The following is a 24,713-nucleotide window of genomic DNA, read 5'->3' on the forward strand; positions in this document are numbered from 1 at the left end:
GCCTGGGGCTGTCAGGGCTGCACCCAATGGAGCATTCACCACTGAGAAACACAGACACGAACCCACAGCCCCCTGGGTTGGGCTGGTGACTTCTCAGGTGACTTCTCAAACCTCATCCTCGCTGGGATACCCCCTCCCCATGGGCACAGGCTCGGTGCCAGCCCTGCAGTGCCACTGACTGGGCTGGCAGGAGCTGGGAGGGGGCCCAGGCTCCAGAGCTGGCAAGGAGCAGCACCCTGAGCACCCACACATGACCCACCTGCTCCCCACTACAGACACAGCTGCATTTCACATTCCCTCCAAGCAAGGAAAGCCAGGGAAACACTGAAACACTGACATTCCCTGCCAGGCAGGAAGCCCTGGGAACAGCACCAATGACAAACCCACTCTGTGCCCACCTCTGCCCACCATAACTCATCTGTCCCTGCAGCAAGAGAGGAAGGGGTGTTGCACCTCCCACCCTCCTTAAAAATTGCCTTTCTTTGACAAAACATTCCTTGAACAAATGGCAGCAAATCCCAAGGCAGAGCTGCACAATGGACACTTCAGTCTGCCCAGGGGAGGAGAGGCAGGAGCTTCAATGCCTAAATAAATGCAATTTGCTCATTAAGAGGGGGCTGGGGAAGGTTAGGCAGAGGGGAGCCCCGGTTATTCACTTCCCCCAATTAACATTCCAGCAGAGCTGCTCTGCTTTTGAGGAACAATAATGTTTTGGGAAGGGGGAGTGATGCCTGTGGGGGCATGAGGTGGTCCTGGAGAAAGGAGACATGTCCAAGGGTGTGAGGGTGAGTCTGTGTGTGATGGGAACTGCTAAACAAAACCAAGACTAAATAAAGGTCTACCCTATGTAAAAAGAACCTGCAAAGTAAAACCCTCCACATCTCTGGACCAAGATTTGCCTTTGCTGCTGATCTAAATGCCTTTCTCTGGCCAAGGAGGCCTGCACAGAAAAAAGATGGCTTGTTACTGCTTGAAAGAGGTCTCCAAATGTAGGATATTTTCCATCACGACTCTCTGACAGTAATTTTGTCATCTATTTCCTTGTCAGGATGAAAAAGCTGCCTTTCCTCTGCAAGGGCATTGATTTCTTCAGTACAGACTTTGCAGCACACTTGGAGGCTCTCATGGCCTCCCCAGCACTCCCCTAAGGGAAGCACCTGGGCTTTGGTTAGAGCTACACACAGGAACTGGGCTTTGGTTAAACCCACACACAGGAACTGGGCTTTGGTTAGAGCCACACACAGGAACTGGGCTTTGGTTAAACCCACACACAGGAACTGGGCTTTGGTTAGAGCTACACACAGGAACTGGGCTTTGGTTAAACCCACACACAGGAACTGGGCTTTGGTTAGAGCCACACACACAAACTGGGCTTTGGTTAGAGCCACACACAGGAACTGGGCTTTGGTTAGAGCTACACACAGGAACTGGGCTTTGGTTAGAGCTACACACAGGAACTGGGCTTTGGTTAGAGCCACACACAGGAACTGGGCTTTGGTTAGAGCTACACACAGGAACTGGGCTTTGGTTAAACCCATACACAGAAACTGGGCTTTGGTTAGAGCTACACACAGGAACTGGGCTTTGGTTAAAGCCACACACACAGAAACTGGGCTTTGGTTAGAGCCACACACAGGAAACAAGGAGAGTGAACCAAACCCACCTGTGGTAGCATGGAAAAGCAGCAGAGGGGCTCTGCATGCCCAGCAGTGCCCACCCTGCCCAGCAGAGCCTGCAATGCCCCCATGGCAGCTCCCACCACGCAGCACAAAGCTGAGCCCAGAGGAAGCTGTGCCTGCTCTGTCTCAAGCATCCAGCCTGGCAGGAGCAGGCTCACCCTGGTAAGGCTGAAAGGAGCTCCCTGAGAGTGAGCAGGGCCATGCACACCCTGGGACCGTGTGCTGGGGCACATCCATGTCCCCACACTGCAAATCCAGCTCCAACACACAGAAGGTGCAGCTCAGCTCTCCCAGCCACCACTGGGAGCAACAACAGGAGCAGGAGGCTGGCTGGACAAACAGACACCCCCCAGAAGGAGCTCAGGCACCACAGGCACAGTGACACCATCTGTGGATGCCAGGGTAGGTAAGGAAAACACTCTGATCTCTGAATGTGCCAGGAATGAAAGCCCAGATTGTTTGGTTGGTTTGACACCTCGAGGAGAATGTGCCCCACTGACAGAGCTCTGGTCATGCCACGTTCAGCTGCTCCAGCCCCAGGTGTCCTGCAGGACTCAGAGCCATGGCCAGGGCTGCTCCTGTTGTTAATTCACCCACAGCAGCACTCAAGCTGATGATTTGCAGTTTGCCCACTTGACTTCCAGATTCCAAAGCAGCTTTTGCTGACACACCAGGCAGTGCAGGGTCACATCCAAAGGCTCTCTGGTGGCAAAGCCATCTCAAGGAGAAGAGGAAGGACGGCAGAAGGGCTGTACCTTCCTGAGAAGGTGCCTCTCACAGGCTCGGTGCAGAAAGGTTGGGAAAATGGATCAGACCACCAGAATTGTCACAGTATTCCAGCAGAGTTCAGGGTAGAACCACAGGAGGGCTCATCTGGTCCCACCTCCCTGCTCAAGCAGGGCCATCCCAGAGCACAGAGCACATACAGGACTGGATCCAGGTGGGTTTGGAACACCCCAGTGAGGGAAACTCCACAAATTCCCTGGGCAGCCTCTTCAGTGCTCTCCAGAAGTGAGATGAACAAATCACCTGAGGCTCTTGGTGAAAGCACAGAGAACCACAGAGCAGCCAGAGCTCTGGGGGAAGGCTGGATTCACCTGCAGCCCACAGGAACTCTCCAGGCACACCTCCTGCTTCCTGCCCAAATCCTCCCCTGGGCTCAGCAACAGAAAGCTGCTGCCTGTGTTCCCTTTGGAGCACCACAAAGACCAGTCCCAGGGCAAAGGACCTGGTGCCTTTTCACAGCAAGCAAAGGGCTGCAGTCAGAACAAATCCGCTCCCAGGCCAGCACCACACACTAGGACTCTGCTTTCCCTACTTTTGGGGCAGCCAGTGTTCCATCCTACCCCCCACTGCACAACTCTCTGCTGCAGAGCCAGTGTCACAGATGTCACCAGAGGTACCAGTGAATGGTCATCTGGACAAAACCTGGATGGTCAGCAGAGCCGTGGGCTGGGTTTGCTGCTGACTTTCAAGCCTGAAAAAGGAACCCACCCACAAAGATGCAGAGGTAAATTATTGAAAGAGCATCCCCCCTCACCAGAGGGGAAGCAGCACAAAGCCCAAGCAGAGCAGGCACAAGCTCCCCCCCAGCCCAGGTACCACAGCCCAGCGTGGGGCTCCTCCTCCCTGAGCAGCAGTTCACACAGAATCACAGAAATTCTAGGTTGGAAGAGACCTTTAAGATCATCGAGTCCAACCCATGTTCTAACACCTCAACTAGATCATGGCACCAAGTGGCACATCCAGTCTTTTTTTAAACTCTTCGAGGGATGGTGACTCTACCACCTCCCTTGGTAGATGATTCCAGTATTTGACCACTCTTCCAGAGGGGAAGGCAGCAGGGACTCAACCAGGGCCCAGCAGGGACCTGTCAATGTCCCTTGGAGCCTCCTGACACGAAGCTCCATCCCAGATCTGCTCCAGCAATCAGTGTCCTCCCTCTCTCCCCAGGGGCTAACAGGGGCCTGGACAAGAGTGTCAAGACCCCAACACCCCAGGCTGAAATTGGGGTCTTTCCAAGACCCCACCACCCCACAGGGGCACTGGGAGCACGCAGGGTCATTCCAGGACAGCCGTTTCATCCTGCTTTCCTCAAAGTGTCCAGAAGAGCTGAAACTTCTCACAAGGCTGGACATTCCTACTGTCAGGGAGCAGAGACATCCAAATTTGAATGTTGTCATGCTGACAGCTGGACATCTCAGAAAAGCTCCTCTCTACCTTGGAAAGTCACCTCTGTAACAGCCAAAGAAACAGGGGAATTCTCTCCTGCAAAAATGTCATTGTGCTTTCCTGTTCCCCTGCCAGGCCCTCTCCTCCTGGGCTGCCCAGAGGCCTCAGCAAGGACAGGCTCAGCAGGCCAGCAACAAACACACCCCTTCCTTTAAATGAGCATCAAGAGCTTCACAGAAAAAGCATCCACCCCATCCCTGCTGATCCCAGGGCGAGGGTCTGGGGTCTCACAGAAACCTCCCCCACCCCACTGTGGCTGTGCTCAGTCCTCTGGCAGGGCTGGGCTCAGACTGGAGATGTGACTGCAGCAGCAGGAAGGAGGAAAACCAGCTTTACATATGACATGTAAATAGTCAATGTAGAGAGAGAGAAATCTCCTTTTCTTTCCAGGAGATCAAGACCTGATTATGCAAGTGGAGCACCTCCAAAGGCACCTTGCTCTGTGCAGCAGCCTGGGCACCCTCTGCCTCTGCAAGTGCTCCCTTACAGAGACAGGCTCAGCTGCTGAAGCTCACCAACTCACCATTAAAAAATAAAACACAAGTGAGATGAACAAAATGCTAATAGGAACCCCCGGGTCAAACCGCCTCCCTGTCACCAGGGCCTCCTGCCAGCACATTCCTGTCACTAGAGAGGTCCCATCACTTCCTCCTCCCTCTTCAAATTGCTCCTGGTGATGCAAATCCATCGTCTTTGTTTCTATTCTTGGAGTAAAACCAGAACCAAAGCAAAGAGCAAGCAGCTCTTAGGTTTCAGGAGCCTTTCTTTTTCCATCCCTCCCAACTGCAAGAAGGCGGCTGCTGCCGTCCAAGGGAGGTGACACCCGAGCCCAGACACCAGCCTGTTCCCACAGGAAATGCTCCACCTGATCTCCAGCCTCAAGGTCCCCTTTGAGATCGCTGCCAGCTCCTTCCCCAGCCCTGCCGTGCTCCAGGACAAGTGTCAGGCTCCTCCTGGAGAGGGAGGGAAGCTGTGGGGGCCTGCCTGGGACCCCAGGATGGCAGAGCTCTCTCCATCCCCAGTGCCCACCAAACCTTCCACTGTCAGCCTTCCCCAGGGAGCTGAACCAGCTCCAGCCTGTGCCCCAGCTCACAGTGCCCATGGGTTCCCAAGGGTGCCACAGAGGGGGAAAGGAGACACATGGCAGCCCCGGTGGCTCCGTCAGGTCTGCCCTGCACATGGCAGTGTCCCACAGGGAGGGTGGCACTGTCCTGCCACATCCCACTGCCAGGGAATTACTGAACATCAGCTCTGTCACTGTGAGCCCCATGGGAGCTGTGGGACAAGAGGGATAGGTCTGTCCCTGACAAAAAGCCATGCTCACATCGAGTTCTGCTCTGTAACAACATCCCCCCAAAGTCCCTCCTGCCCCAGCTGAGATCAGCAATGCCCAGCAAGCAGCAAACCATGAGGGGCTGGGACCTGCAGCAGGACCAGCACACCCTGGGAGCACCAGTGTCACATCCCACCACTCACAGGTCACCCTGGAGACAGACAGCACAGAGCTGAGCCCTGGCTCCATGTGCAGGGACAGCACGGAGCCCTGGCAGTGCTCACTGATGATGGGCTGTCAGATGTGACCACTGGGTGCTGACACAGTGACCCCCAGGGCTGTGAGAGCTTTGGGAGCTTCCCACAGAGCCCCAGGCACAAGGAATGGGGAAATTGTGAGGTACAAGAGAGCTGGAGAAGGGCTTTGGACAAAGACTTGGAGTGATAGGATACAAGGAATGGCTTAGTGGGAAGCCAGAGGGCAGGATTAGATGGGATATTGGGAATGAGGAATTGTTCCCTGTGAGGGTGGGCAGGCCCTGGCACAGGGTGCCCAGAGCAGCTGTGGCTGCCCCTGGATCCCTGGCAGTGCCCAAGGCCAGGCTGGGCAGGGCTGGGAGCAGCCTGGGACAGTGGGAGGTGTCCCTGCCATGGCAGGGGTGGGATGAGATGGGCTTTAAGGTCCATCCCAACTCAAAGCCACCTGGAATGCCCTGCTGCAGAGGCTGGGAACTCAGAGCTCTGGAGCGAGAGCAGGGCGGGCAGAGGAGGGGAGGAAGGCTGGATGGAGCAGGAGGGGAGGAAGGCTGGATGGAGCAGGAGCAGGACGGGAGGAAGGCAGGATGGAGTAGGAGCAGGACGGGAGGAAGGCAGGATGGAGTAGGAGCAGGACGAGAGGAAGGCTGGATGGAGCAGGACGAGAGGAAGGCTGCAGCAGCCGGGAGCAGCAGCAGCAGCAGCAGCGCGGTGCTGCAGAGACCCCTGGCAGCGCTCAGCTGCCACTGCAGCCACGCTCCCTCCCGGCCCCGCACTCAGAGCTCGGTTCCTCACCCCACAAGTGCCTCACAGCCCCCGGGGATGTATCCAGCACAGCCCGGGCAGGCTGCACCCGGAGAGGCTCTGCAGCCGCAGCTGATGGCACCCGGCACACACCGAGTGCCACCTCCACACGGCCACTGCACTCAGGGGCTCCCAGTCCCGCAGCTGAGCCCACCTGAGTCCCTGTGAGGCACAGCCATGGCCCAAAGGGCTTTTCAGGCACAAGCACCTCCCTGCAGGAATGTGCTTGTAAGGAAAGGGCTCTGAAGGATTTAATCCTCAGCCTGGCAAGGCACTTTCTTCGCTGGCACGCTCCAATTGCACAGGAAAGGCACGCGGGGATGTCACCATTTGCTCACAAACCTGGGGCACCCGCCTCCCTCACAGCAAGAGACCCAAAGAGCTGCAGACTGTGGGTCTGACTGTAGGAGAACACCTCACAACAGCCAGATTTCCTTTCTGAAACAACTGCAAGGGGCTGGAGAGGAAGAGCAGAGGAGCACATCTCCCAGGGAAACAAATGAAGGACTGCAGCTGGACTGAGAGGCCCCACGGGCAGCAGGGGATGGGATTTAGTACACCTGGTCTGAGCAGTGATCCACCCAGATCCAGGGACCTGCCACCACAAAGACATCCTTGTGGTAAACCCCAGAAGAAAGGGAAATCAGGATGACAAAGCCCAGCAGAGTGTGCACTTTGGGATTAACAGGAAGAGCCCCAGCAGGCAGGACCTCTCCTGCTGGATGCCAAGGGCAGGAAGGGCCTGGGCAGCAGACATGTGGCCACTGCCACCATCACAGCCAGCTGCTGGGAAGGGACAACCAGGCAAAGGCAGGTGGAGAAGCTGAAGCTTCCCCTCACACAAACCAGACACTGATTTGGGTTGTGCCAGCAAAAGCCTTCATGCTCAGGGGGTTGGAACCAAAAGCATTTGATTTTCCAGAGAGCTGGAGCACTGCTGGCTGCAGCCCAAAGCATCCCCAGCCCACCCTGCACTGCCAAAAGCCCAGACAGGCCTGCAGCTCCAACCCTAAAAATCCTCTGAGTTTCATATAAGGCTCCAGTCCTGCCACGGAGGAGGAATACTCCAGCTCACAAAATAGAGTCTCACTTATTTTAAATCACTGTAGTTATTTTCTTTTTTCACACAAACCCCACAAACCAAAGGACACAGTGCACATTTTTGGTGAGTCTCGCTGGTGGAAGCAGAGTAAAATTGGAAACTGGCAAACGACTCTGCTCTCCTCCTCAGCCCTGCTGCTCGCTGAGCATTTCATGTTCCTTGTGCAGAAATAGAAATGGTAACACATCAGTGGCTGGAAACAGAATCATAGATTGGATTGGATTGGATTGGATTGGATTGGATTGGATTGGAAGGCCTGTTAAACTCATCCCATCCCTGCCATGGCAGGGACACCTCCCACTGTCCCAGGCTGCTCCAAGCCCCATCCACCCTGGTCTTGGGCACTGCCAGGGATGCAGGGGCAGCCACAGCTGCTCTGGGCACCCTGTGCCAGGGCCTGCCCACCCTCACAGGGAACAATTCCCAATTCCCAATATCCCATCCATCCCTGCCCTCTGGCAGTGGGAGCCATTCCCTGTGTCCTGTCCCTCCATCCCTTGTCCCCAGTCCCTCTGCAGCTCTCCTGGAGCCCCTTCAGGCCCTGGCAGGGGCTCTGAGGTGTCCCTGGAGCTTCTCTTCTCCAGGTGAGCACCCCCAGCTCTGCCAGCCTGGCTCCAGAGCAGAGGGGCTCCAGCCCTTGGGGCATCTCTGTGGCCTCCTCTATACTCACCTCAGCAGCTCTGCAGGTGGGGTCTCACCTGAGGGGGCAGAATCCCCCCCTCTCCTGCTGCCCAGGCCTGGGGGGTTCTGGGTGCACACAGCCAGGGCAGGTCCAACCCTCATCCACCAACATCTCTAAGTCCCACTCAGCACTTCTCTTGCTCCATTCCCTGCCCAGTCTGTGCTTGTGCTTGTCATTGCCCCGAGCTGGGTGCAGGAGGCTGCACTGGGGGTGGCTGAAGCTGCTGCTTGTCTCTCTGCCAGCCTGCGGGATGCCCCGGGCTCCACAACATCATCCCCAGCCCTCGGCAGGTGCATCCAGGCTCTCCTCCCCAGAGCAAGGCCAGCAGAGGGAGCAAACACTGCAGGTTTGCAGGGAGAGTGTGCTGGTTTCTCACTGTTTTATTTTGAATGTAGAGGTTATGTCGTGGGAGCTTGCATAAGCTGTTTGGAAAGGTGGTGGAACCCTGGTTACTGAGAATTTCAGACTTTCTGTGCTAACAGGCACTGACCCCTCAGAGAACACTGCACTGACCTGAGGCTGTGGAGAAGCTTCCAAAATGGAATGACAGAACTCGGATTGTGGGTGTGGAGTTTGAATAGAAGTGTGTGATATCACAGGGTGAGAAACTCAGAGTTTAAGGGCTTATTTAGAATATAGCAATATTTATAAAGCAAGATGGAGGTTTTGGGCAGAGGCTGGTCCTTCTTCACATTCTTCTCCATGGGTTTGGGTGGTTTTGTGTAATTGGATTAAAAAGTCTGCATTTCGGGCCATGGGTGGTTGGTTATTGTATAAAAAGTGAAAATAATTTAGGTGTCATTTTCTTAATTGGGCAGTTTATCCTTAAAAGGCCTTGCAGAGAGAGAGATGGGGCTCCACTTTTAGTTTGTTAAAGTGAAGTGCTGCAGAACTCAGGGTTTGTGAGACTGTGACAGAGATAAGAACTAATAAACATCTGAGTCCCAACAAGAAATACCATCTGACACATTTAATCCTGACCCTGGCAAAAAGAGGATAAAAACTCAACAGAAAGGCCCAGGTTAGGAGCAAAGCCAGCCTGTATGTTTTCTTGGGAAATGACAGGTCAGTCTCACTAGCACCCACCCTGCAATGACAGCACTGAAATCAAACCCCAAGTCTCATCCTCAGCAACAAACCACTTCCAGCTTCATGCTCAGGATCCCACATCTTCTGTGTGTCAATTTTATATTCCTGTGCCTTGAACCTTCCCAGCACTGGGCCCACCTCTCACAGCAAACAGGAGAGGCCTCACCCACCCCAGCTCATTCTCACTGTCACAGGCACTGGTCCCAGCCTGGCTTTGACAAAGTGGGAGGTGTGACACTGTCCCCAGCCCCAGCAGAAGCCCTCTGTACCAGCATGGCCCCCAGCATTCCCCACAAACCACTCTTCTGCTTCCTAATTCCTCCCACAGGAGACATCTCCCTTTGTGTGGGAATGCTGTGCTCCCCCTGAGGCAGCCCTGCTTTCCTACAGGCACCACAAAGCACCAGCTGGGACGTCACAAGCCGCTGTTGTAAATAAAACCACGCTCACCAGAGAAATGAGCCGTTTGGGTTTCGAGCTTTGCTGTGCCTGTTCACTCCCACACTAATTTGCAAAGTGGGGTGATTCACAGGGAGCCTCTTCCCAGCTCCCAGGGACTGCTCTCCAGGGAATGAGTCTCTCTCTGGCTCCAGTAACACGTTATTTATCAGGTTTGGGTTTTTCTGTGGAGCACTCTGTGAACAAGTCAGCAAGTGAGCAGCGTGGGCAGGAGGGTCTGGGCACAGGAGCGATGCACAGAGCTCAAACATCACCTGCCTTTGCAGTTACCTCCCTCAGGCAGCCACTGCCACTCTGCTCTGGGAGCTGGGGCAGTCTGTGTGGAGCTCCAGGATGACCCTCATTGCTCTGCTCCACCTCCTCACCAAGCACAGCTGACCTGCTCTCACATGGTCATTTTATCAACACAGAGCAGCTGTGGCTGCCCCTGGATCCCTGGAAGCGTCCAAGGGCAGGGCTTGGACAGGGCTTGGATCAATCTAGGGTAGTGGAAGGTGTGCCTGCCCATAGCAGGGGTTGGGATGAGATAGTTTTTAGGGCTCCTTCCAAACCAAACTACCCTAGGATTATATGATTCTATTACTCTATTTTTATATATGGATTTATTTTTATCACACCGAACTCCAGACACAGCCAGGAATCTTCTGTCAGCTTGCTGATCCCTTCTGAAATCGGGTATGGGAGTGCATGGTTAGCAGTGTCAGAACAGAACCCAATAACATACAGCAAGGAGAGAGGCACCACCAGCACAGAGAGACTGGGATTCCACTGGAGCAGAGGGATCATGGCAGGGTGACATGGCCTTGCTGTCACCATCAGCATCACCCCAGAGACATCTCCTGGCTGCACCCACAGACTTGGGGAGGTCCCTGCACACTTAGGAATGAGACCAAACCCTTGGGACAATGCACAGATGGGTTCCACCAAGGTCCTACCTTGTCTCCAGCTCGTGTGGCACCCAGAACCCAGAGCAGGACAATCACACCCCATGGACTGGTGCTGCTCTGGGGTAAGGCAGTTTCTGCACTCCTCAACATCCCTGCAGTGACCAGCAGGGACAGGAGGCATTTCTGGGTTGATCATTATTTATTGGAATAGGAAAACATGGGCAGGTACCTGTCAGCTGGTGCCAGCCCAGGCACTGTCAGTGACTCCAGTGAGCACCAGGTCTGTGCCACACAGTGAGTTCCTCCCCTCACTGCCTCCCTCCCCAGGCTCTGCTATCCCAATCCACCTTGTCTCTGTCATCATTGCTTTGTCAGGCAGGGATTTCCTCTGCTCAACTCATCTGTAGAACTCCCAAGACAAACAGTCTAAGTGCTTCCTGCAGGGCAGAGACACTTCATATCAAAATCACTGCCTGGAAAAACACTATACACAAATAATAATAATTAAAAAATAAATTAGTGCATGAGAGTACGGAGTAAAATTAATTAGTGCAGAGGCAGGAAAGCAATACAACCCCGAGTCACCTACTTGAAACCTGCAGGAACTGCAGTGAGCAGAAGTGTCTGGGCAGCTGGGGCAGCACCAGGGATGCCATGGCAATGCCAAGGGCTGCTCTCCTCCGTGTCCCCTACACAAACTGGTGACTCCTCTGCAATGCTCAGAGAGCAGCACATCATTTCAGAGCAGCAGAGGGGTCAGGGTAGAGACCTCAAACCAAGCTGGCTCAGCATGTGGGATCCTGGGCACTGCTGGCTCCTTCTCCTCAGAGGCAGCAGGGTCTGTGCCATAACACCACAAAATGAGTGGGCAATGCCAGAATGACTGGCCTAGATACAGAGAACTTGTAATTCCCATGGGGGAAAGGGAAGAGCACAATTCCCTGAGCCCTGCTGCAATCTGCACTGACTGTCCCAGCAACCACCACAGAGAGTGACTCAGCCCTGCTGACCTCTTTTAATGCTCCATAAGGTTAATGCTGAGTTTAACAGGGTTAATTCTGCCTTTAATGACCAGTTTTCCAGTGAAGGCAAGGAGATCAGCACAGTCTGTAACTCAGCCATGTCTCACTTCTGGCAAGGAACACTGCAGAAGGTCCCATCCCTGCTCCTGCTGCCCATCTCAGGAGCCAGCGGGGCACAAAACCAAAACAATCCCTTGGCCATCACCAAGTGACCCCAAACAACATGCCCAAGGTCTCAGAGCACAGCCCCAGCCTGTCTCTGTCACAGCTGGAGTGACTGGGACAAGGCAGGGATCCGAGTGAGAGACAGATGTCAAAAGCAATCAGCCGCTCCCCTGTCTCCAGGCAGGAATGCTGACAGCACTGCAGGCCTTGGAGGAGTTAAAAGGAAAGGCTTATTAGAAAGAAAACTCGTTCTGACAATCGCAAAAATTGGAATTCATTTAAAATTCAAATTATGCAAATTCCAGTAATCTCTACGTGCAGATCCATCACACAGCAGAGTGGGACTGCAGACAAATGCCACCAGTGACATGGCTGGAGAAATTCCCCCCTCCCCAGTGCTCTGGGAGGCAGGCAGGTGTGCTGGCCTCAGGCAGGCACGGGAGGAGTGGCTGCTCTGGGGCCAGGCTGGATTTGCAGGTGCTCCCTCTGCACTGAAGATGCTTCAGCAGCCCTGGCAGCATCTAGCATGTCACAGCCAGGGGAGCAGGGAAGCCAGATTCCAGTATTTTCACATAAATTATAGCAAATTCTCCCTTGGACAAGCTCAGGTGCCCATGAGCAGCACAAAGCCTTCGTTAGGCAGCACCTAATCACATGGATGTGAGGGGGCCACACAGCACTGGGTGCATGTGAGCAGCAGGTCTGCCCTGTCACCATCCGCCCTGCCCTGTCCCACCCAAAGCCTCAACAGCCTCCCCTCTCTCAGCAAATCCCAAAATTCTATTTTTTGGGGAAATTGAAAACCAAGCCAAGCAGCTGCAAAGGTGGCTCACATTGTCAGCACGGAAAGAGCAAAGCCAGAAATCCTCATTACAGGCTGGGGAAGTGCAACAGCCCAGAAAAACGAATCCAGCTTCTTCCTAAAAGATGGGCCACTGTGATATGGTAAATCATGCTCCCTCCTGTGGGTGCTGTGCCATGCATGAGGAGAGCAGATCCCACCTGGCAGTGATTCCTCCCCAGCCAGGGCTGGGCAGAGCTGGTGGCACACAGGGCAGGGCACAACACGAGCCCAGGGAAGCTGCAACACCTCCAGCACACAGATGGAAACTAACTACCCAGCCATGGGAGCACACAGAGCCCACAACTGTCCTTGGAAATCATTTCCCCAGCTTGGCAGGATCTCTGCTTTGAACTTACAAACCTGGCTCTGGGCTGTGTTGGGAATGCTGGTCCTGTCCTGACCCAAGCCTCAGCCAGCTCACCTTCCTCCACACTTTCTGCCAGCTCACCTTCCTCCACACTTTCTGCCACTGCTGAAGGGCCTCTGGAAGCCCTTCCCAAGTAGGATGAGTCTGCTTTTCTCAGCAGGTCTCACAAGGTCAGAGCCCACGGCTGAGGCTACAGCAACAACTTTTATGCTGGAACGAGCCAGGAATTATTTAGCAAGGAAAAAACCCCTCACATCCCACAGAAAACCTGCTCTCTTCCTTGACAGCCAGCCAGCTCTGTGGGTACACCAAGAAAAGCTAAAGGTCCCCAAAACCTGAGTAAGTCAAAGGCCAAATCAAACTGGCCACAGATAGCACAGAGAGGTGCTGGCATGGCACTGAGCAGGGAGGGACAGGGGCTGCCCCACAGGAAGGGCAGAACCCAGCTCTCTGCAGGTACCAGGACACTGTGCTTAAAACCCAAGTGCCTCCACACCTTTTGTGACCATCTCCACTGCAGCACAGAGGCTATGGGGAACAGGTCCCACAGAGACACTGGAAAACACATCCCCAAAAGACAATGGTCCTCAACATCTCAGTGCCCTCCTGTCCTTCCTGGGTACAGCTTGGAGCCACAGATCCAGGCAGACAGAAAAAGCAGACAATTCCTTACCCCACAGCAGGGCCGCCTCATCTTAAACATCTCCAGCATCTTTCAGCAGCTCATCAGGTGCCCCATCCTGCTTGTGCTCATCACCATCCCTGAGGTTTCAAGTGCTTCCTGAGCCCGAGGCAGCAGCTCCCACAGAGAAGGTTCACTGGCAGTGCTGGGACTGTGACAGCTCCCACAGACTCACCCACAGCCCTCACTGCTGGCCCCAGCACGCTCTGAGACCGGAGCTGCCCTCCCAGGGGCAGCAGTGGCTACATCCAACGATGCAGGCACAAGAGGGAGGGTGAGCTCCCAGACCCACAGTGCCCAGGTGCACCAGGACAAACCCCCAGTGTGACCCCAGAGGGACCAACCCTTCCTCTGGGGCAGAGGAAGCCAGTGCACAGCTTGGGGCAGGTGAGCTGTGCAGCCTCAGCCCATTCCCTGCTCCATGCCCATTGTACTGGCTCTCTCAGCCATTGCCAATCAACACGGAGTGCTTCTCATCCCCGCGGCACCTGAGCCCTCATTACAACTAACGAGGACACCCGAGCCGCGGGGTTCGGTGTCTCTGTGAAAGAGAGGAGGCAGAGCCCATTAAACATTGATCAGAGGCTGCCACAGCTGCGGTGCAGCCCTGACGCATCCCTGCTGTCCGGCCACCAGGAGCTCCCGAGGGCCAGGAGGCTCTGAGCTGCCCCAAGGACTCGGTGCTGGCTCCTTGCTGCCCCAGCCCCTCACTGCTGGCCCCTGACAAACCTTTGGAAAGGTGCAGTTCCTCACAGACACGAAGCCAAGGACAGGAAAACTCATTTCCTGCTTTCAGCCTTGTTCCATGCTTTGCACAGCAGTGCCCAGAGTCCAGGCCCTTGTCCACCCTCACCCAGCTGAGCCACAGCCACCCTGAGCCCTCAGAGCCAGGGGGACAGGACCCCAGGAGAGGGGCTCTGTCACGGGCTGGGCAAAGCCGAGCTGCCACCACCATCTGCTCCACCACTCTGGAGCAGCCTCTCTTTCTGTTGTTTTACTCATGTTGGGCACAGAAATAGCTCTCCAAGATGTCAGCGTGTTTGGGAACCGCGCGCGGGGCCGATACTCACGAACTGCCGCCGCAGCTTGGTCCTGACGCGCTCGGCCTTGCTCTCGGCCGGGTGCACGGCGTAGCTCAGCGAGCCCAGGTGGTTGTCCACGGACAGGCTCTTCCTCATGTAGAAGGAGCGCGTGCGGAAGTAGCTGAACGGGGCGTCCTCCACGGCCGTGCCCAGCTGGGGGGCCCTGGGCGGCTCCGAGCAGTCATCCTCCAGCCGCCAGGCCTCCCCTGCCCGGGAGAAGGAGATGTGTCCCCATCAGAGCGTGATCAGACCTGTCCTACCCCCTGAGCCAGCTCTCGGGATGCCCAGTGGGTATCCCTGGACCCCCTCTGGCCATCCCACCCCATCCCATGGGGTACAGACACTGGGAACTTACTCAGATGGCAGATCCCTCCCACAAATCCCCACGTACCTCCTGCCCCAGGCAACAGCCCTGCACTCAACTGCCCACCCAGGTATGCACAGCCCCCACCATCTCCTGGCAGGAATCAGCCAGATACAGTTAGAATCATGGAATGCTTTTTGCTGGAAGGAAGCTTAAAGCTCATCTCGTTCCAACCCCCTGCCATGGGCAGGGACACATTGCACTTCATCAGGTTGCTCCAACTCCAGTCCAACCTGGCCTTCAAGTCTTGCTTTGTGAATGAGAAAAATGAGGCATCAACAAGTGTTAAAAATTACAAAAGAATTTACTGCCATCTTCTCCTACAGAAAAACACCCCAAAACACTTTATGTCACAGCCAACAGCAAATCAAGAGCCCCATGAAGGACAGAAGCCAGATCTCCCTTCTCCACCTGCCCATCACCAGCAGCAACAGGATGCAGCAGTGCAGGGCTGAGAGTCCCAGGGACAAACCTCACTAACACTGCCACAGTGGTGACAGCTGGCACCACGCTTGGCTGGTGATCCCAGGGCAGGACTGGCCACATTTCATTGCAACAAAAGGGAAAAAACAACAAAACAACAGGAGATGTTTTCAGAATATCATTGCTGCGCTCTTTCCCCTTCGGCTCAGATTGTCGCCTGCTTTTTGTTGCCAATCTCCTCTTTACATCTGGAGCTTGCCCTCCCTCCTCCCCTCAGCCAAAATCACTGCTCAAGCCATGACAAACAATCAATAAAAGCCTCGATCTTGAAGCCTTCTCAATTATTAGCCCAAAAGGGCATCTCACAGGACTGCCCCCAGGGGTTCTCCCCCTTCTGCAGCCTCTTACCAAGGCAACATCCTTCACCTCTTATTGCTGAAAAACCCAGCACCTTCGAGCATGAACGACCATGATCCTGCTACACCAGGGCTGAGGAGCAAAACACTTCTGGGGTTTAAAGCAGATAATGGTCCTAAGCCCCAGTTCAGCAGGGCAGTCCAGTTTACCCAGCAAGGCTGTGGGGTTTACATGGAACATAGTGAGACACAGGCTGGACTCCAAGCCACCAGAAGAGGAACCACCTACACAGACTGCCAGAGGGCAAGATTAGATGGGATATTGGGAAGGAATTGTTCCTTGTGAGGGTGGGGAGGCCCTGGCACAGGGTGCCCAGAGAAGCTGTGGCTGCCCCTGGATCCCTGGAAGTGTCCAAAGCCAGGCTGGATGGGGCTTGGAGCAACCTGGGATAGCGGGAGGTGACTCTGCTCAGGACAGGGCGTGGAACAAGATGACCTTGAAGGTCCCTTCCAACTCAAACCCAAACCATTCCATGAAAGAGGCAACCCAGAGCACAGCACTCCGAGCATCGTGTAGATTTTTTCTCCCCTAGTTTCAATTTAATAAGCTGCTGCTGCTCCTCTCCAAATGTCACCTCACACAACACAGGAACTGCTGTTTGAAAGCTGTGATTATTCCATGCACAAACACGTCAATCGGAGGCAGATCCAGGCTGCCATTGTGAGACAGCATCGCTCTGGGAGCACAGCAGGAGCACTGACACACAAGAGGCAGGGGACACGCAGGGAAATCACACTGAAAGGAGAACCTGCTCTCGTGCTCACCTGAGATGGCCCAGCCACTGCCTGTGCCATCCTGTGTCCTCAAGACTGTCCCCTCGCAGCCCCAGAGCTCACCCAGACACAGCCCCCACTGCTCTGCTGCCCTGAGCAAGGGAGGCCAAGGCCATGTGCTGAATGAGGGCAAGGATTCACCTGCTGTACCCACCTGCTCCTCTGTGCAGGGCACCCCACCCAGGGATGAGGAGTTGGGTTTCAAATCCTACAGAACAGCTGTGCCACATCTGCTCTCACTGATCCCAGCTCCCCAAGGATTTTTGCAGCTTTTGGTCTTGTCTCTCATCTACAGGAGCTGTGTTCTCCAGCAGGAGCTGGACCAGAGGCAGCTGCTCCCTGGCCTGCCCAAGGGGTGATCCTCACCAAACTGGGTCCATCCTCCCTGCACGGAGGGAGCCACCACAGGACCTTGTCTACCCAAAATGCTTTTCTACCTGCTAAAGGAGCTTGTTCTGATTGCTACCAAACAAGTAAATCAATGATCAAGCCCAGAATGGCCAGAAGGGGAAGATCAAGAAGTCAGAGAATCAAAGACTGGTTTGGGCTGGAAGGGAAATAAAAGCTCATCTTGTTCCAACCCCTGCCACAGGCAGGGATGTCACTCACTAGATCAGGTGGCTCAGGATCCCATCCAACCTGGAGAGAAAATGCCAGGAACAGAAGCAAGCCCACAGACTGGAGGCCAACAATCTTCATGCTCTTGTGTCTTGGAGCTGCTCACCCCTCTGCCACTCAGAGCTGTGCCCTCAACATCAGCACCTCCGGAAGATCTCCTGACCATCTCCTGCAATAACAATTCCTGCAAACCCTTTTTTCTCTCTGAATTTGAGGTGCTGGGGAGGACACACATCAAAGGATGGAGGGAACAGCAAGAACAGAGACCTGGTGCCTCTCTAGTACATCCTCTACAAGTAGAAGAAAAATTAATTCCAGGGTCCTGGTCTAAGCTCAAATCCAGCTGCTTCCTTGTGGCTTCTTTATTTTCCTCCCATGGGCACAATTTCCAATAAACTCACGCCAGCCATGCTATGAGTTAACTTCTTCCCAGATCCACAGCAGGGCATGGAGCCAGCTCCTGAAGAGCTCTGCATGCTCCTGACAGACAAGGGAGAACGGAGGCAGGGAAGTGCTCCAGAGTGGTCTGCTCCTTCCAGGTGCCAGAGGAGGGAACTGCAAGGGACCAGGCATGTAAACCATGCAGAGTTTCTGTGCAGGCTGCAGCTCAGGGTTGCTGCAGTGCTCAAAGGCTGAGAAGAAGCCCCTGCCTGATGTAGAAGGAAGAGGTGAGAGAGCAAAAGGAGGAATTTTCCTCAGTCCCACTCCTAAATCTCCACACTGGAACAAGGGATAAGAAGCAACAGGCAGCTCTTTGCTCTGTGCCACCAGCAGGTGTGAGACCTCCTGGCAGACTGCAGTGTGACACCCAAGAGACAATGGCTTGGACAAGGCAGACAGTGTCCCCTGTCCAGTCAAGCCTCATTTGTGTTTGTCTTCCCCTCTCCAGGGCTTGGAGCCATAAGGATGTGGGGTTAATCCTGGAGCTGCTCCAGGCAAGGAGTTGAAGTATATAGGATGGAGAGGAAGAGCTCAGAGCCTGTCCCAGCTGACCCCAGTACTGTTATGGGTGTCCTGCAGGGGAAAACAAAACCAGACCAGCAGGAAACCCAGACCTGCTGACCAGCCCAGCCAGTTCCTGAGCTCATGGAATGAGGTGGAAGGTTGTTTTGAAGGGAAAGAAGGGCTCTGGGAGGCTCAGCAGCCACAGACTCAGCTCTTTTGCCCATCTTCAGGGTCCCAGCTCCCCGCCAGGCACCTTGGTGTCTTCACAAGGACCTGCAGAGGAGCTGTGGTGCCACAGCAAGACATCCTCCTGTGACCTCCTGTCAAGTGCCAGAGCACATCCCTCCTCCAGTGCTGACACACTGGAACCATGGGACACAAAGGAAAAGGCTGAGGAACACGTCCCAGTGGTCAGATGAGGATGTCACATCTCATCCATGCCAGACACAATGACATCTTCCACCTTGCTTGGAGATTCCTCTGCTCGTGGCCCCCAGAACAGCATTGAGCAGAGTGCAGTTCCTCTCCAGAGCCATGAACACTCCTGAAGATGAGCTCATCACCTCTCCCAAGGACAGCTCTGCTCCTGCCATGTCCCTGTGCATGAGCCCCTTCTGAGCTGGTTTTGGTCCTGCATCCCCCCACCTCCAATGGGGAGTGGTAGTACCTGCTCACAGCAAATCCACCACTTCTTTAGGGAAAGGACCTTATCCAAGAATGATGAAATGGTTTGGGTTGGAAGGGACCTTAAAGTCCATCTCATTCCAGCCCCTGCCATGGGCAGGGACACCTTCCACTGTCCCAGGTTGCTCCAAGCCCTGTCCATCCTGGCCTTGGACAGTTCCAGGAATCCATGGGCAGCCACAGCTTCTCTGGGCACCCTGTTCCAACTTCTCTCCATCCCCATACCCAGCAGCCCAGCTCTTGCTCATAAATCCTTACAGGAATCCTGCATTCCTGGTCAGCATCCCAGGGCTCGTTAACCTTCAACACCACGTGCTGCTCCATTCCCTTTGTGCTGTCCAGCAGTGGCATCTCTTCTTTTTCTCCTCTGGGACATCATCCTGACAGCCTTCATAAGTAAATAATTAGCAGTTCCTAATTGAGCCAGGAAAACAAAGTGGGAGAATCTGGACTGAAAACAACACAGTCACTCATCCACTGCTCTGGCTGTGGAGGGAGCCCTCCAGTCTCCAAGGCTTTTCCTACTCCTGCTCCTCTTGGCACCCCTAGCCCCTTCCAGCCATGAGCAAAGGAAGATCTCAGACACTTCTTAGGTGCACTCAGAGTTTCCGTGGCTCCTGATGTGCAGGGAGGGTGTGCAGGGGGTTTGCTCCAGGACAGCTGTTCCATGGAGCACGAGCCTGTCTGCACTCCCAGGACAGCAGGAGTCTGCAGCAGAAGGTGAAGTGTTTGCAGTGGGGCTGACCCACAGGGCAACATCACCCCACAGTCTCAGCCCAGCCTCCCACTCCCATCCTTCAGCTCCAGCACAGCTCCCTGGAGGCACAAACAGAGCAAACGGGGACCTGCAGGTGTGCAAGGGAGCTCTGGATGCCATGTCCTTCGTGGGGGAGGCTACACAGGTTTCCTCCCATTCCAAGGCCCACTCTAACAATTTGATGGGCTGAAGGAAAACCCCCAGGTCCCACACATGGCAGCAGTGGCTCAGGTGCTGCAGGACACCCAGGAACTCTGTCACGACAAGAGTGGCAGGATGGGCTCAGCCATGTGCAGAGATCTGCTCTGTGCACAACTTTTGGGAGAATTAGTAGCATCAGGAAATGAAATGTAGCATGCAAAGCATCAAAATTAATCCAGGGTTTGGACAGCTGCTCTGCTGAGCAACACACGGATCTGACTGTGAGGGGGATAATTTAAAAAACCCCATTAAAATAAAAAAATCCAAGGGTGCTGTTTGAAGGGAGCTGTTTTATAAGGGTTTTATTCAGCACTGGACTGTCAGCCCTGGCTTCCAGGCTTTATCTTTGTTTCAGTGTTAATAATCCCCCTTCCCATCACTTTTATGGTCCCAGCGTGATTCTGCTGGCACCAAAAGCACTGAAACACTTTGGCCATCAGCAGTTTCGCCAATAAACTTGCTCAGAGCAGCTGGCCCAGCAATATTAGTATTTCATCAGGATCAGCATGAGAGTAGAAGAACATTATAAAAATCCTTAGGGCTGCCCAAACACCAAAACACAGCGCTAGGCTGGGAGCATTTGCAAATTTCCAAGGCCAGGGCTGCGGGAAGAGCACAGCGATGATGTTCCTGTCACTGCTCCTGGTGCAGACCAGCTACAAGTGAAATAAGACAGAGGCACCTAGGCCTGGGCATTGGACAAGGAGGCCCCAGGGTGGTGGCTCATCCCAGCACCCTCAGGCAGAAGGCTCCAAGCATCACCCCTCCACCTCGGGTGGCTTTCAACAACCTCCTCTTCTTTTTCACCAGCATAATATGAAGGATGGGGAGGTTTAAGTATCAAGCTCAAAGAAAGACTCAACCAGGGGCAAAACCCCCAAACGTTCACCAAGAAGTGCTATTTTCAGAGCAGAATAAACTCCAGGTGGGCTGGAGTTGGATTTGTACCCCTGAAGAAGCGGGGAAGCTTTGCTGGGATCCCGTAGGCACAGAGGGGCGGGCGCACTCACCGGCAGAAGGCACCGTGCAGCCTTTCGGGTGCTCGGAGGCCGAGTGCTTCTGGAAGGGCTTCTGCTCCGGCATGTCGTCCCTGTAGGCGGCGGGCTCGAGCAGGGGCAGCCGGCTCAGCACCGGGGACTGCGGGATGCTGGGCAGCGTCCGCGACTTGCCCAGGAGCGGCCGCTGCAGCTTCCTGTCCAGGGACCTGCGGGGACACGGCGGGACAGGCCTTCAGGAGGTGGGACAGGACACGGGACACGGCGGGACAGGCCTTCAGCAGCTGGGACAGGACACGGGACACGGCGGGACAGGCCTTCAGGAGGTGGGACAGGACACGGGACACGGCGGGACAGGCCTTCAGGAGGTGGGACGGGACACGGGACACGGAACAGGCCTTCAGCAGCTGGGACAGGACACGGGACAGGGCTTCAGGAGGTGGGACAGGACACGGGACACAGGACATAGGACAGGGGCCTTCAGTAGCTGAGATGGGACACGGGACACGGGACAGGGCCTTCAGCAGCTGGAACAGACAGGACACAAGACAAGGGCCTTCAGCAGCTGGGATAGGACACGGCTTTCAGGAGGTGGGATGGGACACAGGACACAGGGCTTTCAGGAGGTGGGATGGGACACAGGACACAGGACAGGGGTGTTCAGCAGCTGGGACAGGACACAGGGCTTTCAGGAGGTGGGACGGGACACAGGACACAGGGTTCTCAGGGGGTAGGAGGGGTCCCTCAGGCCAGGACCCCTCTGTGACACACACACAGCCCCTGGCTGAGCACAGCTATGCCCTTCATGGAATCACAGAATTGGTCAGGTTGTAAAAGCCCTCTAGGATCAGTAAGTCCAACCCTTACCCCAGCACTAAACCATGCCCCTAAGTGCCACACGCAAAGGTCTTTTCAACACTTCTGGGAACAGTGACTCCACCATTGCCCTGGACAGCTGTTCCATGAAGAAATTTTCCCCAAGATCCCATCTAACCCTCCCCTGGCACAGCTTGGGGCCGTTCACCCTGGTCCTGTCCCTGTTCCCTGGGAGCACAGCCCGACCCCCTGGCTGTCCCCTCCTGTCAGGAGCTGTGCAGAGCCACAAGGTCCCCCCTGAGCCTCCTTTGCTCCAGGCTGAGCCCCTGCCCAGCTCCCTCAGCCCCTCCTGATGCTCCAGCCCCTTCCCAGCTCTGTTCCCTTCCCTGGACCTGCTCCAGCCCCTCCATGTCCGTCTTGTCATGAGGACCCAGAACTGACCCCAGGACTGCCCCCAGCGCTGGAGGTGCCCCAGCAGTGCCCAGCACAGGGATGGTCACTGCCCTGGGGCTGTGGCCACACCATGGCTGGTACAGACCAGGTGCCACTGGCCTCTTGCCCACCTGGGCACAGCTTGCTCAGCACCACACTGCACCCTCTGTTAGCAAAGCTGCTGCTGTGCCAGTGAAGCCTTCTCCCCTGGCCACTGTAATTAGGATTAGCATCTTGAGCTCCAAGGCACAACCAGCACAAAAAGAATTCAAGACCCCAGCCCACCCCAAAACTCCCAGATAGTCTGAATTAACCAAATAAAGAAACCAGAGGGTTCAAGACTGAAGGGATAAAAATTTCCTTTGAGACAGTGAAACCCCCATTAAACATCATCCACAGCACTAGAAAGGGATTTGAGGTAGAAAACAGGACACTGGACAGGTACTAGGGAAGGTCCAGACTCCAGAAAGCCAGACTCACACAGAAGGGACTGCAGAGGTCCTCAGGGTGTCATGGAACATGCAGAAACATAAATTCAATGTCTCTGTGAGGTCAAAACTCAACTGAGTTTGATGCTGGGGCTCCCAAACTGCCAGGGTGAGCAAGCACAGCCCATGTGTCAGGGTGACCACACACAGCCACAGTCCCAAAGCCCAGGGGCAGCCCAGGGCCTCAGGAGGCTCCTCAGGTGCCCTCTTGGGGATGACACCAGCCCCAGCAGTGCTCCAAGGAACCCAGAAATGCCATAGAAAGGAGCAGAGCCCAGCACTGCTGTGGGGTGTCCTAGGCTGAGGGTTACCCCAAGGCTGTCCCTTGTCCCCTGCTCTCACAGAACCCAGAGCTGAGCCCAAACAAGCTCCCCAGGACACCCCAAGGCTGTTCCAGAACCAAAGAATGCTTTGGGTTGGAAAGGACCTCAGAGATGATATTCCAATGCCCTGCCATGGGCAAATCTTATAATGAATGGTACAGATCATTCAAATTTCCATCTAAAACTCAATTCTTCACTGCTTATGCTCATTTGTTCTTGTGCCAATATTAACCTTTAGCTTAAATAATTATCCCCCCTCTACGGTGTTTGCTCCCATGATTAATTTCCATTATAATGAAGTCCCAGCCCCTTTCTGCCTGCCTTTTTCAAGGCTGATTAACGCAAATTCTTTCAGTCTCCTCTCACAAAATTAGCTTTTATTTCCCCATGGATATTTCCACACCCCTCACTGCCCTCCCTCTCTAGTGGACTCAGATTTTTCCACCCATTCTGGAGCCTCACAGAATCCCAGGATGGTTTAGGTTGGAAGGAACCTTAAAGCCCATCTCGTTCCACCCCCTGCCATGTCCAGGACATTTTCCACTATCCCAGGTGGCACCAAGACTCATCCAGCCTGGCCTTGGGCACTGCCAGGGATGCAGGAGCAGCCACAGCTGCTCTGGGCACCCTGTGCCAGGGCCTGCCCACCCTCACAGGGAGCAATTCCCAATTCCCAATATCCCATCCATCCCTGCCCTCTGGCAGTGGGAGCCATTCCCTGTGTCCTGTCCCTCCATCCCTTGTCCCCAGTCCCTCTGCAGCTCTCCTGGAGCCCCTTCAGGCCCTGGCAGGGGCTCTGAGGTGTCCCTGGAGCTTCTCCTCTCCAGGGGAGCACCCCCAGCTCTGCCAGCCTGGCTCCAGAGCAGAGGGGCTCCAGCCCTGTGATCATGCAGACCTGAGCTCCTGATGCAGACAGCAGGGCAACCCCTCTGCCTCCCTGCACGTTCCACCACTAAATTTTATCCTATTTCATGCTCCAGTGCTCAGGGTCACGCAGGCAGAGTCTATCATGCCAAAGCTGCTGACCCTCAGTGCTGGCCTGTCACTGAGATGTTTGTCACCACAGCTCTGCACTCCCATTCCAGGCACAGCAGCAGCTCCAGTGGTGCCAGTCTGGTGTCACTCAGGAGGGCAGGCACAGGGCCAGAGTGGTGCCACAGCTGTGCAGGCACCTCCCAGGGACAGTCACACCCAGCCCTGGGCACAGGGCCCGGGGCAGAGGGCAAGCCCAGGCAGCCCTGGCAGCCCACAGGGCACAGAGCAGGGCTGGGCAGCACGTGCTGACATTGGGTCAGCAGCTCACTGCTATAAAGCCATCACATTCTCTCAGCTGCCAGGTGCTGCTGCTCTCTGGGGCTGGGCAGGGGCAGCAGTGCCCAGGGCAGCAGTGCCTCAGCTGTGCCAGGCACTCAGCACCATCCTGCCCACCCCAGGCCCCACGCTTCAGTGGGATCAGCATGGAAACAAGATGTGCCAAGAGATACAAAGCCAGAATTAGCTTCCCAAGCAGTTTCCATTCCAGCAGAACATTTGTACATCTCATTGTAACATATTTCACTGGCACAAGGCAACAGGGACAGAGCTTAACACATCACTGTGCTGCATAAATGAGTTCAAAACATTCCTTTTTCTGTGCATGTAAATCCCAGGATACCTGTGTACAGCTCCATCACCTGCAGAACCCCATTAGCATTTTAGTGCTCCCGTTCCTTTTGTGCTCACAGGGCCACTCACAGGAGTCACATGGGGGAAAAAAACCAGAAGAATTCACTCTGTTAGAGAAGCAATTTTCAAGCTATGTATCTTCAGGCAGCGATTTATATTGTCAGAAAAAGCAAAGCTACTAGAAACCTG

At 54.9% G+C, this 24,713-nt stretch overlaps 1 protein-coding gene across 1 annotated transcript in view; it reads right to left on the minus strand.

Annotated features, from left to right (window-relative positions):
* The window catches only part of LOC131565411 (ankyrin repeat and fibronectin type-III domain-containing protein 1-like), a 248,395-nt gene that overhangs the window by 152,567 nt on the left and 71,115 nt on the right, over positions 1 to 24,713 (minus strand). Inside the window, exons 3-4 of the mRNA XM_058816278.1 lie at positions 20,816 to 21,009; positions 14,612 to 14,829 (exon numbers count right to left, since the gene is read on the minus strand). Of these exons, the coding sequence (XP_058672261.1) occupies positions 14,612 to 14,829; positions 20,816 to 20,888 (291 nt within the window). The 5' untranslated portion in view covers positions 20,889 to 21,009. The remainder of the gene's footprint in view (positions 1 to 14,611; positions 14,830 to 20,815; positions 21,010 to 24,713) is intronic.

This window comes from Ammospiza caudacuta, chromosome 17 (assembly GCF_027887145.1).
Source record: "Ammospiza caudacuta isolate bAmmCau1 chromosome 17, bAmmCau1.pri, whole genome shotgun sequence".
In the NCBI taxonomy this organism is placed as follows: domain Eukaryota; kingdom Metazoa; phylum Chordata; class Aves; order Passeriformes; family Passerellidae; genus Ammospiza; species Ammospiza caudacuta.